This window comes from Pteronotus mesoamericanus, unplaced genomic scaffold (assembly GCF_021234165.1).
Source record: "Pteronotus mesoamericanus isolate MK-2021 breed Mesoamerican mustached bat unplaced genomic scaffold, CSHL_Meso_final contig_116, whole genome shotgun sequence".
Lineage (NCBI taxonomy): Eukaryota > Metazoa > Chordata > Mammalia > Chiroptera > Mormoopidae > Pteronotus > Pteronotus mesoamericanus.
Window position 1 is genome coordinate 24378349 of NW_026555027.1, and position 19812 is coordinate 24398160.

At 33.6% G+C, this 19812-nt stretch overlaps 1 protein-coding gene across 1 annotated transcript in view; it reads left to right on the forward strand.

Annotated features, from left to right (window-relative positions):
- RSRC1 (arginine and serine rich coiled-coil 1) overlaps positions 1–19812 on the forward strand; it is a 315111-nt gene that overhangs the window by 78727 nt on the left and 216572 nt on the right. Inside the window, exon 4 of the mRNA XM_054580020.1 lies at positions 4040–4213. Coding sequence (XP_054435995.1) covers positions 4040–4213 — 174 coding nt within the window. The remainder of the gene's footprint in view (positions 1–4039; positions 4214–19812) is intronic.

The window sequence follows — 19812 nt, forward strand, 5'->3', positions numbered from 1 at the left end:
TTATTTAAACTTTATTTTATAGGGAAAGAAATCGTATGTCAAAATTAAGAGAAGGAATAGTCAAATTTAAAGAAAAAAATGATAGAAGTTTAAATTTTGTAAATTAAGATAATAAGCCCATATTGACATTCCTAGCAATGAATATTATAACTTCTCAAAATCATGTATTAAAAAAGAAGGTCTTATGATACAGTATTGCACTTCATTTACTGAGTAAACCACTTCGGGGTGAAAGAGGACAGACATTATTACCACTGAAACCCACATAATTTTCTTCAAGACCAACATACGTTCTAAGTACACAGGCCTGCTAGTTCATGTAATCTCCCCTTTGCCCACATTCTTAATTTTTGATAGTTTGTGTTTGCTCTCCTCTTTTTTTGCTTGATCAGTCTAGCTAGTAGTTTACTAAATTTGTTGATATTCTCAGAGAACCAGATTTTGGCTTTGTTAAGTTTCTTTATTGCTCTCTATTCCATTGATTTTTCTTACCTTCCTCCTACCCTACCTTGTGTTTACTTTGCTCTTCTTTTTTTAGCTTCTTGGTGGAACCATAGGTAATTGATTTTGGACCTTTTTTGTTTTCTAATATAAACACTTAAAGCTGTAAATTTCCATGCTAAATATGGCTGCATCCCACAGATTCTCTTATGTTGTATTTTCATTGTCATTTAGTTTAAAACTTTTTAATTTTCCTAGTGATTTCCTACTGATCCAGGAATTATTTAGAAGTATTTTATTTAATTTTTATGTATCTGGTATTTTTTCTAGATGTTTTATTGTTACTGATTCTAATTTAAATCTGTTGTCAGCAGATAAACATATTTTGTGTGATTTTTACTTATGAATTGATCCTTTGATCATCATGAAGTATCCATTTTTAACTTTGGTGACACTTTTAGTTGATCTATTATTAATATAGTCATTCTAGCCTTCTTCTGATTACTGTTTTCACGATATATCTATTTTTAGCCATTTACTTTCAACCTATCAGTGGCTTTATATTTAAAGTATATATCTCATAGCATATAGTTGTGTGTGGCTTTTTAATTCATTTGAACATGCACTACTTTTTAATTAAAGTATTTAGTACACTAATGCTTTATTTTATTGATTGATATGTTTGGATTTAATTCTATCATTTTATTGTTTTATGTATGAGCCTCTGTTTTAGGGATATTTTTTATACATCCTTTCTAGCCTCCTTTTGGATTAATGAATACTTTTAAGAATTCTCTTTATTTTTTTTTATTTTAAACTATACATATTTGCATTTTTTCCTTTAAGTGATTGCTCTAAGGATTTCATATATGCCCTTATCATTTCAGAGTATTTAGAGTTACTGTTTCATCATTTGGATGAAATGTAGAAACCTTATAACTGTATAGGTCCATTTACCTGACCCATACTTTATCCTGTGAAGGTATATATTATATCTACCTTCATTATAACCCTTCAGTAAGACATTATAAATTTTACTTTAAGCATTATTACATATGTATTTTTAATAATTTAAGGGAAGTAGTTTTTAATATTTATATATATATATTTACCATTTCTAGTGACCTTCCTTCTTAAAGATCAAAGTTTTCATCAGTTATCATTGTCTTCAGCCTTAAGAACTTTAGTATGATTTTAATTGCAGATCTACTATTGATGATTGTATTTTATGTTTCCTTTATCTCAAAAATGATTTTACTTTAAGTTTTAAGGTATAGTTTTGCTGGTTATAAAATTTTGTATTGATTTTTTTATTTCACCATGTTAGGAATTTTGTTCTACTGCCTTTTGATCTCCATTGTTTCTGATGAGAAGCCAGCAGTAATTCATATCATTGTTGTCCAACATGTAGTAAGTTGGTTTTTTCCCTCCCTGAATACTTCCAATATTTCTCTTTACTTTTTGTTTCATCAGTTTGACTCTGCTGTTACTAGTCATGGTCTTCATATTTATCTTGGAGTTAATGGAGCTTCCAGAATCTGTACATTTGCCATTCACTAAATTTGGGGAAATTTTGACCACTACTTAAAAATTTTTCTTTCTGTCTCATTATTTTTTCTACTCCTAGGTTTAAATGAACATGTTTGACACATTTAAATATTGTCATGCAGATATCAGAGGATATGTTTTTCTTTTCTTATTAGCAGTCATTTCTTCTCTGATCTTCAGATTGGATAATTTCAATTGATTTATTTTTAAGTACATAGATTCTTTTCTTTGTTGTTACCAATGTGCTTTAAATCTTATTTAGCATGATTTTTTTTTTTTTTTATTTTATTTATTTACTTTTAGAGAGAAGGGAAAGGAGGGAGAAAGAGAGGGAGGGAAACATCAATGTGTAGTTGCCTCTCTTGCGCCCCGCACTGGGGACCCGGCCCACAACCCAGGCGTGTGCTCTGAGTGAGCATCAAACCAGCAGCCCCTTGGTTTGCAGGCTGGCACTCAATTCAATGCACCACACCAGCCAGGGCATTATTTAGCATAATTTCAAGTTCAGATAATGTATGTTTTAGTTACAGAATTTCCATTTTTCATTCTCTAGTTTTTCTGCTGAGATTTATTAGCTTTATATTCATTACAAGCATAGTTATACTTACTACTTCAAAAACTTTGCTTGCTAATTCCAACATCTGGTTCATCTAAGTGTTGGTCTCCATTGACTATTTTCTTGAGAATGGGTCACATTTTTAATGTTTTCTTGCATATCTAGTAGCCACGCTTTGAATATGGTCAAACCTCGGTTTTCGAACGTCTCCCATCTGAAACAATTCAGTTTTGGATCAAGTTTTTTATGGAAAAAAATGTCTCAGTCAATGAACAGAATTTCAGTTCTCGACCTGACAACCCTTTTCATGCTGATAGTTGTATGATTGGCTACCTGTCTGATTCAGTTTTCGAACAAATTTGCTTCTTGAACAGCATTCCTGAACAAATTCAAGAACTGAGGTTCCACTCTACTCTGGAGTCTATTACATTCCTCTGAAAAATATTGATTTTTTTTGTTTACTTGTTTGTGTTAGCAGAAAATTAACATTAGTTCAAATAAAATTGTAAAAATCCTGTCTTTGGGGTACAGTTGAAATTTGAGTTCAATTTTTTATATCCTTACCTATTTGGAGTCTGCCCTTATATGCATGATGTAGAGTTCAGCCAGAGATTTGAAAAGACTTCACATACAGAATTTTAGCTCCCTCCTCTGGACACCTTTCCAAGATTACCCTATTGCTTTTCTTTTGTGGTGGTTGCTGTCAGTCTTCTGATTTTTCATACTGGAAGTTTTTGGGGTTTTTAAAAAAATTTTTTTTTATTGGCGTTATAGCTGTCCTGCATGACACAGACTTGGGCTTGTCTCAGAAAAGAAGTGATAAAATGGGAACCTTTCTCATTGCCATTTTCTTTTTTAAGTGTTGGCCCCCTGTGGAATGTCTTCTTTTGGTCATTAGCCAGTGCCTTCAGATAGTGGCTTTTTGTAATATTATCAGTCTGCTAGAGACTTTCTTATCGATACTCTAAGGCAAGATCTGAATTTTTTCCTTTTTAAAAGCACATAGAATATCCTACCTAACACTGTCATTCATTTAGTACAAAAATTAGCTGGATTAGCATAGAGTAGAGGAATAATTTTATTGTAGCAATTTGAAATAAGAAAAAAGATTGACTATATATAGAAGCAGAGGTTGCAGGGATAGGGAAGACTCTATCCTTGATTATTAGATTAGATACATTTATATTTCTTATATAATCTGAGGAGACGTGGGTAATAAAGACTTGATTTGAACTATTAAGACATTTACTTGCAAACACTTTTTGACTAAATTTTAATTTTCTGTAAAGTCAACAACATATATATCACACGTATATCATTTTAACTGAGAGTACTTGTTTATAAATAATCATATTCAGATGTTTGCTTCACAGTTATGTAATTACTGAACCCATAACTAAAACTGAATACTTTTCTTTCAGATAAATTTTAATGATATTTTCATTTCATACCAAATACACACTAAATGTATTTAATAAATTCTATTTACTATAGGTCCAGATCAAGGCCTCGTCCACGTTCCCATAGTCGAAGCAGTGAAAGGTCCAGTCACAGAAGAACCCGTAGTCGATCTCGGGATAGAGAACGATGTAAAGGCAGGGATAAGGAGAAAAGAGGAAAGGAGAAGGAAAAAGGCAAGGACAAGGAATTACACAACATCAAACGTGGGTAAGTTGATATTTCCATTAACATTAAGCAAATCTTAAGCAGTGATGACTCAGTGATTTCATGGCAGTGTTCAAGCTAAATTTTCATTCTTGGCAGTTTTACTTAGATGGAAAAAAGAGGAGCATACAATAGAGAAAGAAGAAAGGATAAGTCAAAATAGTTATCTCAAATTTTTACTATGTTTTCTATTCCTGTTTTTATAATAAATCTATTCTTGTTTTTAAAATAAATAAAATATAAGTAATGCTTATATAATAAATCTTAGAAACACAAAATAAACAGCTCTATCAAAGCTGAGTATGCCAGTAAAGGAGAATTTACAAAATTCTTTAGGACAGTTTTACATTTGATTTCCTTTATCGTGAATATGAATTTAAAATTTGAAGACTATTTAATGATTCAGTATGTCTATTACAGTATTGCAGAGATGTTAAGGGAAAAGATTAAAGGTGAAACCAAGGGAACAAACCATGTGATTTACTACTGGTTAGGCCTCTTTCAATATAGAATGGGAACTTGGCCAATATTAAGGTGTATGTGTGTTGTTAGAGTGAGTGTATGTGCATATAAGACCTGGAATTTATTTTTTCTGGAATTGATATTATTGAAACAATTAGTCTGGCTCTGTCCATTTGCAGGGTGAAATTCACTCATAACTGTTTATTAAATTAGAAGCTGTTAAATAAGTTTTGGTTAGTAGCTTAAATTACAGCTTTTTATTTGTTTTCTTCAAAACTGACATTGGGGTATTTTACTCTATGAAGTAACACATTTTCGAGTTTATCCTCTTTTGTCAGTCCTTCAACACCTTACATATGTTCGCTTTAATACTTCCATTAAATGTATTTATTTTTAGTGTATCAAGCAGCCTTCAGTGTTAAATTGAAGAGTTAATCAGGGTCTTGGATATGATTTCTTGAGATCTTGAGTCAATGAGTAATTATGTTTAGTAAAGGATATGGAACTCTTCTCTAATCCTTTCTTTCCTCAGTTGTCTGTGCGTTTATTTTTTATTTCCAGATTTACAGTGACATGTAAGTGATTATATATACAGTGATTATATAAACCTGCCTAGATTGTTGGCTTTTAAGTGTTCATTGAAATAATAAATTTGTGGTGGATTTTGGAAGAGTATTAACATTGTTAGCTAACTTACTTTCTCTTGATCACCCCGCAACCATTAATCCTGCAAAATTCTGAATTCTGTCCGTTTGTAATTTTAAGAATTGTTGAATATTATAGGGGAGGAGATAGGTTTGAATATCTGGCTGGGAGCATAGGGAGACTGAGTTAACCAGAGTTGGTAGAATAGTATGAGGATCAGAGAGTATGGGGGAAATCTGTTTATAAAGGGAGAAAGTTGGGAAGATGATAGATTTGAAGAGAGGATGAAGAGTAGGTTTCCAGGACTGGAAAATATGAACTAAAAGGATGCATAAATCAAGGAACTGCCTTGCTTCTTGTTCCTTTTTTTCCTTTTGATTTAAACTTTAGATATTACATGACTAAGAGATATATAACTATGATTTTTAATGGTCGTTAAATTTTTGCTTTCCATCTCACCAACTTTTAACTTTTATTTGCACGGTTATGTAAAATTGGTATTACATAAAGCATTTTGTTACAAATTTTGAAGGTAAGAAAAATTAGAGTGTGAATAAAAACAGAGGTCAGATGGTTTCTAGAAAGGTTCTCATATGGTGATAGTGACATTAATCTTGAGGTTCTGGACCAGCTTTACAGGTCAGACTATGTTTTCACTCAGAGTTGATTGTGTTCAAGGGACTTATTCCAGGAAAACAGGTTCACAAGATCATAATGTTGTATTTGTCGTCATTTCTTACATCTCAGCAAAGGGAGTGAACAAGGTCAAAACAAGAACTGTCAGTTGAAGGGCCCTGGGTCCTGATGCCAAACGCTGTGAGTAGCCTGATTCGGTCATCTCCATGATTTTAGCAGACACAGTACAGGGTGGTGCTGTGTCAGGGTGTCCCCTCTCCTGGTTAGTGCTCAGGACATACAAATTTGTACCTTTTGGTATGATGTGAAATCAGGATTTTTTTGAGGGGTGGGAATCAGTGTACACATTTACTGTGGTAGTATATATATATGTATAGATGCACCTTGTTGCTCCAAAAACAGTATATCTGTTTTTAAAGCTTATGTGTCTATTTTCTCAACCTGATTTTTAAGCCATTCAGAGCAGAGAATGTGTCCTATATTCTTATATCACTTAGTACCTAATGTACATGTTAGTTGTTAATAAATATTTATTGGTTATTGATCAGATATGCTCATTCATTCATTTGTTCACTTGCTCAGTTAACAGTATTTAAATGCCTTCTATTTGTCAAGTACTGTTAGGTAACAGGGACATAATGGTAGGTCAGTCCTACTTGGCGATGTCATGAAGGTGGAATAAATAAGCATATACAGAATGGAAGATAAAAAAGTATCTACAGTAACATCATACAAGTTAGGATACTTTGGCCATAGGTAACATAGGTAACAAAACCTAACTAACAGTAGCTTAAACCAGGGACAGTGGAGGTTTTTTTTTTTCAAGGGCTAGATAGTAAATAATTTAGGCTTCTTGGGCCACATCTCTATTGGAACTATTGAACTCTGCCCTTTTATCAGAAAAGCAGCCATAGGTAATACTAAATGAACAGTGTGGTTGTGTTCCAATAAAACCTATTTACAAAAATAGACATTTGGCTAGATTTGCCCCAAGGGTTGTAGTTTGTCAACATTTGGTTTATACATAAGTATTCAATACATTTATTGTTAATATAACACATGCAGTTTCCAGCAGAAGTAAGGCCTGCTTGAGTGTGGTTGGTAGGGTAATAATATGGGTGTAATCATATATAGATTTAATTTGAACATTTCACCTAAAATGTCATATGGTGTGCTTGAGCGTGATATTGTTATGTTACAGAATTGCATACTTATGATTTTGTAATAAAAGATTTTCTAATAAAGAGGGGTGCTATTTTTGCTGGACCCTGTAGTTCGGAGGTAAGCAGACCCAGGCCCTTTTTATCCTTCAACAGGCTAGTCTCAGTATGTTGGCTTTCTAGTCTTGACACATTCTGGTTGAAAGATATTTCCATGAACATTAAGTTGGTTGACCTATGCTAGTCAACATGTCAGGGAGGGGCTTTCAAAAGAAGAGATATTTATACATTGAAGGAAGAAACAGATGGGAAAGAATGTTGCATGCAAAATGAACTTCATATGGGAAGACTTGGAGGCAAGCAAGGTAGGTATGGCAGATTTGAGAAACTGAAGTCTAATGGAACTTGGTTTAGAGTAGAAGAGGAATAATGAAGAGAGATGATTACTGGAATACCTTTAAGTTATGGCAGGGAGTTTAGAGTTAATTCAAAAGGCAGAAACCAATGAAGTTTCAAATAGAGTAATGAAATGATCATTACTACATGAAATATGTACTCACAGTGGACATAATAATAATTAACATCTAACATTTAAATATATTTTCTAAGTATCAAGGAATTTTGCTTGGATCAAGGAATTAAGCAATTGATATGCATTATCTTATTTGATTTTCATAATAGCCTCATGAAATAGGTGCTTTTATTACTCTGCTTCTACAGATGAAGGTTTGTGGTCATAGAGCTAGTAAATGGCTGAGTTAGTCTTCTAATTCGAATTTACTGACCACAGCCCCTTTATTCCTTAATAGTACACTATCATTACTTCTGTAGTAATGCATAATTATTGATGATGAGAAATACGGTTTGAGATTAAGTAATATGCTATTGCTTAAACTTCCTAGAAAATAAGTAACTGAGAGAATTTTCTGTGCCTTATTTTTCTCTGTTCAGGCCAGAAATCTGTCATTAATAAGATTCCTTCTTTTCTCCCTCTCTCTTTCTTCCTTACATTCTCACATCAGCTTTCATCTGTTTTAGTATTATATTTAATTTTATTTGATAAACCCACAAAAATTTTTCTAGGCCTTAAATTTATTTCTATGATGGTTTTATTAGTTGTCTCTTTTCAAATGTTCTTTTTCTATTAAAGAAACATATGGGTAGAGAAACAATAAAAAAGATTCACAAACAATTTAATTAGGGCTTTATTATGATTGTGCAATCAGGTAACAAGTATTTCAGCTTGTGCTATATAACCGAGGTGTTTCCTCCTATAAGAGAAAAATAACAACCCATATGCTTCTGCTTCTTATGTATAACAATCTTTGTTTTTGTCAAACCAGTTTGAGAATATCAGTATCGTGTAAATATTGCTAGAACATAAAGCATGCATTTATAAAGTATAACTCAAGGAGAGTAAGTACCGTAATGATAAAGAAGTATTTTAAAAACTGGGAAAAGTAAAAATAGAGAAAGGAATGCTCAAGTAGGATTGCCTAAATAATGAGGAAGAGCTTTTTATTAGACTCTGGAGAAAAAAATATGAAATTAGATAGTTCTGAAAAGCCTTTTATAAATAGCAGCTAATTAAGTACAGGTCTGGAAATTTCTGGAACATTTGAATGGTTATAATTAGAATTTGTCTTATAATGTTATAAATTGATCTATTCATTTTATTAATCTTGCTGAATAAGGGAGACCTAACATAAACCGGAAGAGTATCAAGAGTTTGTAGGGATTAAAAGCTGTCTTGCTTTAGAACACTATGTGAATGATTAATATAAGAAAGACACTGAGTCTTATCCTAGATTTTATCAAGAAGCTTTAATGACTTTAATTTTTAATGATTTACATTTATAAATTTTGATTTCTAAGAACATTTTATCTTTGAAACATTGATACATATTTTTCTTGTTTTTATTAATTATCCCCCCAAATTTAAAAAACTTAAATATTTATCATATTGTTAGATAATTTCTTTTATGAGGACTCATCTTTACAGTATGAAAACAAATGTTATAAATAGCATTACTAGGTTGAAATTGGGCACTTAATGTTATTTTGTTAAGGAAATTTTTCTTGAGAGTCAAAACCAGAAATAGGAAATTTGTCATGGCATCTCATAATCACAACATATTTGATGATTGTGAACATTGTAGACCCCATCTGTGTCTTCTGTGGATTATTATATTACTGGATGTTCTTTAGTAATGTTTTGATCAACCTCCATAGTGTGGTCAACTACTATAAAACATATTTTAGAGACTTATTTGAATAATTGGTTGTGAATAAATATGTCAGTACCACCAGTGACATTCTACTGTTTATTTTAAATCACAGTGCCATCCTTAAGGATTTGATTTAAATCTATTTTTAATCATGACTTAAATCACCTGCAAGGAAAATTTGGTTTTAAAGCAGTGATTGTCTAGTAAAATGCTTTCTTATTTTGAGCAACTTTAGGATTCATGAGGAACCTAATTTAGTATTCTTAAGTGTTTTCTCCTTTATGATTTGCTACTATGGAAAGTTTTTACTTTTATTATTCCCAAATTAGCTTTTCAGTAAATGGGTGCTGTTTTCAGAAACGTACCCTGCAAGACCTCTGGAATATTTTGTTCAGACAGTTGAGTTTTTATTTCTCTTTCTTTATATAGCTTTCTGAAGCTTTGTGGTTTTAGAGAGAGGTAAGAATTCTCCCCTGCCTTTCGCTGGACATACATGTCCATATCCTGACACCTGAAGTAGTTCTTTTGGGTGGGTGTGGGGAGGGGTATATATTTAAATAGAATTTCCTATACTGAAATGTGATTCCCACTAAATCAATTGTCTTTCAATCTTTCTCAGAATATGTATAGAAATCACTGGGAGAGCAGTGAAATTGGGCTTCAAATATAGCCTACAGCCTGTATTTACCTACTTATAAAATCTTTCATTAAGAAGTTGACTATAAACTGACAAAACAAAATGGAAGCAGAGGCATGGATACATGGAACAGACTGACAGCTCTCAGAAGCAAGGGGGTTTGGGAACCTGGATGAAAAAAGGTGAAGGGGTTAGCCAAAGAACATGTATGTGTGACCCATAGATACAGACGACAGTGTAGTGATGGCCAGAAGGAAGTAGGTGGCGAGGGCTGGGGAAAAGTGGACAATGTGGTGGAAAAATGGGGACATCTGTACTTGTGTAAACAATAAAGATAAAGTAAAAAAAAAAAATGACTCTGCAATGTAATTAGAAGTTATATTAGTTATATCACAACTATTTTAGGTATATCTTTATAGACTATAAATGCAGAAAGCATATCAACAGGGGCAACATATACTTTTGTTCATAGGAATTGCTACTATTAAACATGTAGCTGTTTTGAATAATGTATCTTTTTAAAAAGTGTGCTAAGGTATTTTGGGAAAGTTGAATTACAAAAATTACAATTTTTTGCTCATTTTAAGTCATTCACAATTTTCTTTTACAGGACAGATTATTCTCTTTGAGTCTTAATTTATTCTTCTGTTAAATGGGGATAATATTTCAAAAGCTGTAAGTATTAGAAGCAGTGTATATAAGAAGTCCAGTACCATGTAGTACTCATACTTTATAGATATGTTAGTTATGGCTTTGACCTTGGCAATGTTCCAGTGTCTTCATTTGTGGAGTTTCATGTAATAAATTCCTATTGATGAGGTTTTTCTTACCAAGTGCTTGGCAGAAGATGTTGTCATTTGGGAATGTTGGACCCGTGAGTTTTGACAGCAGTTGCATGCTCTTAGAGCCTGTCATATTTTTCCTTACCTCTTATTTCTTTATGCAGCAGGAAGTCATTTATGCTAATTTACCCCTATTTGCATATAGGTTATAGAGTTCTGTGGTGCAGAGTGTGCTTAGAAGCCCTTTTAAGTGTCTGTTTGGATCAAAGCAGGGCTGTGTGATAGCTGTTGTCTGACACCAAGCTGTGTGGTGTTGTTTTCATTAAACATTTATCATACTTCGAATGTGACAGCAGGCAACTTTGTGCCAGGATAACATGTTTTCATGCAAAATTTATTGAAAAAGACGAGATTTTGTAAAGGGATCTTGTTGCCTTTCACCAGTGGTGAAGGGTAAATGTTTGGTTCGAAAGAAGTATACCTTTAACATGTGTCACTGAAACATGCAAAAGGAGCTTTCTGCTGTCAATTTTGTTAAGCAGGTAAACAAATACATCTTTATATAAGTGTGTGCAGTGGATTCTTTTTTCCTTTTTAAAGTGTCTACAATTTCCTTGTGAACTAAATGAATATCGTAACAGTGGCCCATTATGTTATTGGGTATTTTATATTGCAATGACATTTACCACTCAGTTTCCATTGTATAGGTTTGAATATTTGTCACTAGGTATTAGTTTTGTTCAACGGGAACAATCTGAGGTTTTCAAAAAGACAAGGTCAAGAAAGGTAATCTAACATTACAAAAAAGAATATTTAGCAAAAGCAGAAGACAGGGGTTTCATAAGTTCTCCCCCAGGTCACCCAACTTTCTCGTACTTATTATGTGAGTCCATTTTAATTATCCCAGAGTTTGCCTGATGGGATTTGATTTGAATTATACTTCATAGAGCACTACATGGTATGAGCTGTAGTTTTATTCTTTCTTTTTGCAGTTTTCTGGAAAGGCCTTGGAATGAGAGAAGGTACTTTTTATTTTTCTTTTCCATTCTGTAGGGGCTGAGGAGTTACAGTTATGTGAAGAAGTTAATGAGAGAATGAAAGTAGTCTTATGCTGGACTTCTTAGTAAGTTTTATCATATTGACTGTAAGAAATTTGGCAAGACTCTTTTCAAGAGATGTTACAAAAATTATGTTGTCATTAACATTCAAGAGAAAAAGGAGAAGTGAGTTGGGTGTAAAGGAAGGAACTTTGTCTTAGGAGCGACACAGAAGCCACATAAACCTTCAAATTCTGACTTGCTGTGTTTTGGAGCTACTAAAGGGTAATTTTTTTAAAAAGGTAAATCATGACTCATAAAAATACACGTAATCACACACCAAAGGTATTTAAACTCATCAATTAATATAATTAGTGAGATGTTACAAATAGCTCAAAGGAGAATCCAAAGAGTAGACACATATATAGGCCATCAGGAATATGAGACACAACATTGCCTAATAGATTCAAAGCTACCTTTTTTCTCATGGGGGAGGGAAATCAGTTACAACTCCATTGGATATAATTAATTTGCTAATTTGCTTATCAATAAAAATCATTTTGCATTGCTACCAATTATCTGTAATTTGTAGAATTAAAAAATATCTCAAAGAAAGGTGGAACGGTTGAGATAACTTGGAAAGGCACCCTGGACAGGACCCCCCAGTGATCTTTGTTCATCTCAATCATTTAAGAATTTTCCTGACAGAATAAGTTATTCTTTTTGACCCTTAAATTTATTCTTTTTGAAAATGGGGATAATGATCATTGAAAAGCCGTAAATACCAGAAGCAGCGTATATAAGAAGGCTTTGTAGCAGGCTGTCAATAAATGGTAGTTATTTTATTTCTATTAGTAACACTAATTTATGATTCTTGTGATTACCCATTTCTCAGCTATTATTCTTTTTTCTTACCTTTTAATCTTTTTAAAGGTTATTCCCTCAACCCAGAATACTCTTTCTTCTCCACCTCTTCTGCCAGTTCCGTTCATCTTCTGGGGCTCACTTTAGATGTCACTTCATGAAGTATTCTCTACCTCTCATTAGTGTGCCCTGCATTTAGTACCCATGGCATCTATAACTGAATCTGAGTAGAAAACTTTGTAATTTGGTGTCTCTCAAATTTTTTAATTGCCAGATTATATATACCTTGTCTGTCTACTTGGATCAGAACAAGCACTCAAATATTTGTAAAATAAATAAATAAATAAATGATGGTTTTAGAAGTTGTTTCTAGATAACGAAATCCAGCTTTTAAGCACTTAAAAGTGATAAAATTGAATTTCTGTGTTAGAAGAGTAACTAACCTTTTTTCTAGTATTCGTGCCTGCTTTAAGTGTACATGTGCACACACGTGTGCATTGTGCATACACCGCCTCCATCAAAGTTTCCAGACTACATTTTTAAAAGTCTCCATAGTTTCTGCTATTTTTTTGTACTTTAAATGTTATCAAGCATGCTACAATTAATTTCATTTAGCATAGGCTGTTTAAAAAAGTGAATGTAACTTTTAGGATTTCTTTTTAAATACTGATTAAAATTCCAGTCCTCCTTGATGACTCTTCATGCCTAGTCTAATTTATTTCAGGATCTTAATTGCCATCACCTACTGTGTTGCTTTGGTACATGGTTACAGGGCAGATTACTAGACTTAAATACACTATTCCACAGAGATCTTTTTCTGAAGACCTTGGTGTTTGCCATCAGTTAGGTTATGTATGACTTCTGTAAGCTAAAATTTCTATATATTGTTACAGGAAGGTGGAGGGAATAAACTTGGGGTGCCAGCCCAATCTTTTCTTCCTAAATCAAAAAGCAGCTTCCCTAAAAGCTAAGCTGTTGTTTATAATTACTTACTATATGATTTCTCCTTCATTGCAAAATGCCTGAGTGTCCTAGATATGAATGATGCTAATCCACATAGAAGCAATCTGTTCAGTCTTTTTAAAACACCTAGTTTCATTTCTCACAAGTTTTCTTCCAAGTCTGGTGATTATTGGACTGGCATCTTCAAAATAGAACAGATTGGAATAAACCATAATATATGGTTGACATGTTAGACAAATCTTGGTCAGCACAAGTAGAGAGGCAGAAGCTAATCTTCCTTGATTAAACAGCAAAGATTGGGAAATAGATATCTACATGATGATCTATTTTTATATCATAATGTGTTATTATAGATAGTTTTAAAGCAGCTGGTTTAAATGTTTTTAATATCCTAGTAAATGGAGTGTGTATGGCGAGATGATAGGAGTAACATATGTTTCTTTGAATAGATGTAGCTACGGGATACACTTTTCCACTAAAACAGAGTAAGTTGTGACTACATTCCATTCATGTAGGTGTTGTTAACATATCTTAGATTTCAAGGCACTGAAAGTACGTCATAAAAGAAGAGCTCCAGATGGTGTCAGTGGGTTAATGCCTTTCATTTTAGTGCTAAGGATGTAGACCTTGGGTTCTGAGATGGTGTATACCTACAGGCAGATTGGGATGTATCTCGGAGATTGGATGTTGTGGATATAAACACAAAGCACTTTCTAAGTGCTGTTACATATATGACGATCATTTATACAGCAGGTGCAGTTAGGGAAATGCAACAATGAGTGCTGCTCTTTTAATTCTTTCTGAACTCCTAGAGGAGTTTTTGAAATGGCAGCCTTTGTCCCCTATGGATTTGCCAGTTTTGACAGGCCACTTGGAAGTAGATGTGAAAATCAATTTGGTTGTCATGTTGCAATCTTAGCTTATTTTTTCATAAAAAAGAAAAATAGAGAAAGGCATTCCACATGAGAAAAAGAAAATAGTCGATATCAGAATTTAAAAAGTAACATGTATTTGGAATAGGAAGTCTGTCTAGAAAGTATTCAGCCATGTACTATAAAAAAATGGAGACATTTGTTGAAGAAGATAGGACATGACTCGGTCCCCTTCAAAGTAAGCACCTTGGGACCTCACACAGTTCTCCCAGTCACCATCAGCTGCCCCATCATATTTTCCTGGATTTCATTGACAGTCTGAAATCTCTTCCCTTTCAAAGGTGATTTTAGTTTTGGGAAAGCCCGTAAGTTGCAAGGTGCCAAATCTGGGCTGTAGGGGGGCTGAATCACCTGGTTGATTTGATGTTTCACCAGAAACTGCGTGAGGCATGATGCATGAGCAGGTAAGTTGTCATGAGAATCTGCCAATCACCAGTTGCCCATAGCTGTAGCCTTCTGAATCATCTGAATAATTTCCATGGAGGATGTTCAAGCTTAACGCAAAATCTGATGCAGATTTGTTACTCTACTCGCTCAGTCATTTTAAATGTGACTGCCACACAGTTCATATGTTCACTCAATGGCATCTCCTGCCACCCACTGACTAGTACAGTGAAGGTGTCATTGTTTACACATGCTCATTCCAGTTCACTCTCCTTGGCTGCCAGGTTACATCTACATCACACAAACTGTTCTTTTTATACTAACAATGGTTGGACTTTTTCCTGGCAGTCCTCATAAGCCAGAGGTGAAATATATGTAGTGTGACTACTTAGAAATTAAACCCATGCAAGAAAAATGATGAAAGGCAAGAATACAAGAAAAATACTTTTATCTTTCAAAGCTGTCTAGTTAAGGAAGAGTAGTACTTTTGTAGAAATACACTCATGGAATTGCTCAAATTGTAATATTAGATTATTTATTTAAGTGAAGATTTTTTAATTTCATTCATCAATCAGCAGTATTAGATCCAGTGAATTTGCAGCTGCAAACTAATTTGAAAAATTGTCAAGGCTTAAACTAAGCTGTAAGGAATTATACTGATATATCACAAGATGTGTGCTTCTGAAGCTAAAAAAGCAGTGTCTGCTTAAAAATATTTACCATTGATACTGTTTTCTAGAAATTTTCATATACTTTTTGTATGTTAGTATTTTATTTAAGTCAGGTGTATTGAGATATAAATTATATACAGTAAAATTAACTTCTTAGATATATAATTCTGTGAGTTTTGACAAACTATACAGTCATGTGATTCTTACCACAATCAAGGTATATAAAGTATTTCTATTGTCTTAAAAAGTTTCCTCATACTCCATGTGCAGGTTTTTTCCCCAGCTACCAGCCCTTGTCCAACTGAAAAGTTTTACTTTTTCTCTATCATATAAATACCATCATATAGTATGTAGCCTGTTAGATACGGCTTTTTTCATTTTATATAACGCTTTTGAGATAACTTTAGGTTGTTCATGTATTAGTTCCTTTATATTGTTAAGTAGTATTCCATTATCCATTTTCCATTTCAAGAGTTAAATAATGCATTTTTTGATTCTGTACTGAAGAAGAGTTTGTGTAATTTTTGTGTTATTTCTCCCTTAAATGTTTTTGGTACACTTCACTTTATGCATCCACTTAACATAAAGATTATTTTGTGAGTTTAGTTTTTCTAATAGTTAAGTAGTTTTTCTAATAGTCAGACTAATCAGATTTCTGTTTGTTTTTGTGTCAGTTTTGGTAAGTTGTATTTTCCCTCTAAGAGTTTATTCATTTTCTGTAAATACTCATTTTTTTTACATAAAAATTTTCATAAGATCTCTTTAAGATTTTTTGTATATATTATTAATTGTGTGGTGATAATGCTTTTCCCAACCTGGTATCAATTATTTGTGCTTACTCTCTTTTTTTCTTAATCAATCTTGTTGGAAATTTATTAGTTTTTACAACCAACCAACCTTTGGCTTTGTTGATTCTTTGTACAATATGTTTATTTTCATTAATTCTTATTATTTCTCTAACTCTTATTTTTTTCTTCTTTAAATTTCTTTAGGTTTAATGTGCTGTTAGTTTTCTAACATTTTGAGAAGGATGTTTAATTCATTTATTGAGTTTTTTTCCTAATATGTTTATCTAAGGTTATGAATTTTCCTCTAATCATATTTTTAGGTACATGCCATAAGTTTGGTATAGAATATTTTCATTATAATTTATTTCAAAATATTTCTAATTTTCATTGCAACATTAACTTATGAATTATTTAGAAGAGTATTACTTAGTTTCCAAATATAGAAGTATTTTCTTAATTATCTTTGTTATATTTAATTTTAAAGTTAGCACATAGCAAAAGTTGACTTTTTGGGTGGACAGTTATATTAATTTTAACCCATGTATAGATTCACATAACAACTGCCATGAACAAGGCACAGAAAAGATTCATCAGTCCCCCACAGCCCCTTGTGTTGCCCCTTTGAATTTACACTCTGGTCATTCCTAGCACCTGACAACCGTCAATACGATTTTTGGCCCTAAATGTTTAAAGGTTTATCTTTTTGAAAATGTTAGATGAATGAATCATATAGTCTGTATTTTTGAGACTGATCTCCTTCCCTCAGCCTAATGCATTTGAGATTTTTTTCAAGCTGTAGCAAGCTCAACAGTCTTTTCCTCTTTTTACTGAGTAATATTCCCTTGTATTGAGGTAACACTATTTATTCTACTTCTGCTTGTTGAAGGACATCTGGTGATTATGAATGTAGTTGCTGTCCATTCACGTACAAGATTTTCTGCAAACATAATTTTTCATTTCTTTTAATGAATGAATTGATGAGAGGTTGATGTGAAATATGATGAATGTACATTTATTTTTTTATTTTTATTTTTCATAAGAAACTGCTAAACTGCATTCCAGAGTGGTTATACTGTATTGCATTTTTACCAGCAGCAAAAAGAGTTTTAGTTGCCCTGCATCCTCATCAGCACTTGACTTAAATATTATTTGCCATAGCCATTCATGTTATTGTGTAGTAGAATCTCATCATGGTTTTAATTTGAATTTATAATGCTAATAACAAACATTTTTTATGTGCCTTTTGCAATCCATATAACTGTTCAACTCGTTTGCCCATTTTAAGATTGTTTGTGTTCTTTTACTGGTAAGTTTGCCAGGTCTTTATATATTCTGCATATCAGTCCTTCTGTTGACTGTGAATTGAAAGTGTGATGCTGAATGTCTTTTTAGATGTTTATTGGTGATTTGTATTTCTTCTTTTATGAACTACATGTTCAAATCATTTACTCAAAATTTTTTTTAATATGAAATTGTAAGAGGTCCTTATATACTTTAGGTATAAGTAATTTGTTAAATATATGTGTTGTGAATATTTTTTCCTTATCTGCAGTCTGTATTTTCATTTTTTAATAGTGTTATTTGCAGAGCAGAGGGCTTTCATTTGGATGACATTTATTTTTTCAATTATGTCTTTAACATATCTTGCTTTTGGTGGCATGCCTAAGAATTCTTTGGCTAACTTTGGGTCATGAAGATTTTCTCGGGCATTTTCTTTAAAAAAATTTATAGTTTTAAGTGTTACTATTAGGGCTATAATCTATTTTGAGGGTTTTTTTTTTTTTTTTTTGTATAAAGCGTGAGGTTTATGTTGATATTTTTGCGTATGTATATTCAAATATTTAATTGTTCCAAAACAGTTTGTTGAAGAAACTATAATTTCTTTATTGAATCACCTTTGCACTTGTCAAAAATCCAGAAGCATAGTTAGAGACTTCAATACTTCTTTCTCAGTAAACAACATAACATATGAAAATGATGTTGTTCCATTTCATGTTGTCTCAAAGGTTTCTCAAGCTCTCTTAATTTCTTTTAATTTTTTTTTTCCCTGCTTTGCTTGGGTGTTTTTCCCTCCCTTGTCTTTCAAATCACTGATGTGATCCTCTGCTTCACCAACCTACTGTTTGTTCCTTCCAGCATATTATTTATTTCAGATATTGCATTCTTTATTTATGATTGCTCCTTTTTTATTGTTTCTATCTCTTTTTTCATGCTGTTGAGTATCCTTATAACCAATACTCCAAACTCTCTACCTGATAAATTGCTTGGCTCCCTTTCATTTAGTTCTTTTGGAGAATTCTCTTGTTCTTTCATTTGGGCCCTGTTCACCTTCCCATTTTGGCTGCTTCTTTGTATTTGTTTCTCTGTATTAGGTAGATCCACAAAGAAGGTAGATCTGCAAAGACTCTGGTGGAGACCTATGCCAGACACTGCCTGTGACTGGCCCTGGGCAACCTGTTTGGGATCCACAACATGTGGTTTCCTCTGGTCCTGGGTGTGTACAGAACCAGGCTGCACACCAAGGCTGGCTTTTACCAGTACTGCACCCAGGGGAGAGTCAGCTGGAGTCTCAAGGCTCCCAGAGATCTGCCTTAGTTGTTAAACTTAATCATTGAGATAACAATCTCCAGCTGTACTCAGCAGCCTGACTTAAGCTTCACAGGATGGGGCAGAGTGATCCCTGTGGGCAGGGCCATTGCTTCCCCTCAGGCTGATGCCACATGGAGGGGAGTGCTCTGCCGGAGAAAGAGGGCTCCTGAAGTATGGGGAATGACTCAGCCCAGGGACCCTGGTGGCTATTTCCTCAGTTTTCTCCCTAGAGCCACCCATCCCAGACCTCTGCCCTCCATCTGCCGGAATCCCAGATAAGTGGTTGCAAACGAAATTTTGTGCGTTAGCCGTTTAAGGGGCACTCTGCATCTCTAGCTGTCTATCCCTTGCAGATAAAAACCTTGCTGCTTTTCACAGCCAGCTGTTATTTGGGTTCCTTTCCTGGTTCTGGTGCGGTAGGCTAGGGAGCCCAGCTTAGGGTTTAGACCCCACACTTCTCAGGGGGAACTACCTGGACTCTGAAATATCCCTCTGGAACTTCAGCTGCCACCTGTGGGAACCCAGCCAACCCTCTCACGTATCCTCTGCACTCCCTACCAGTCACATTGTGGTGAAGTGGTTTCTTCTGTCTGTTCTTGGTTATAAGGCTTCTCTCCAGCTACTGTTCAGTTGGTTATTCAGAATGATTTTTCTTCAATTTACTTGTAATTCCTGTTTGGACCTGGGAGGAGGTTTGTGTAGCTTCCACTTACTCTGCCGCCATCTTGTCCTACTCCCAGATACAGATGAGCAGGCAAGTAGAAGAACGATTTAATAATTAAACCAACCAACATACAACATATGACCCAACAACAGTACAATTC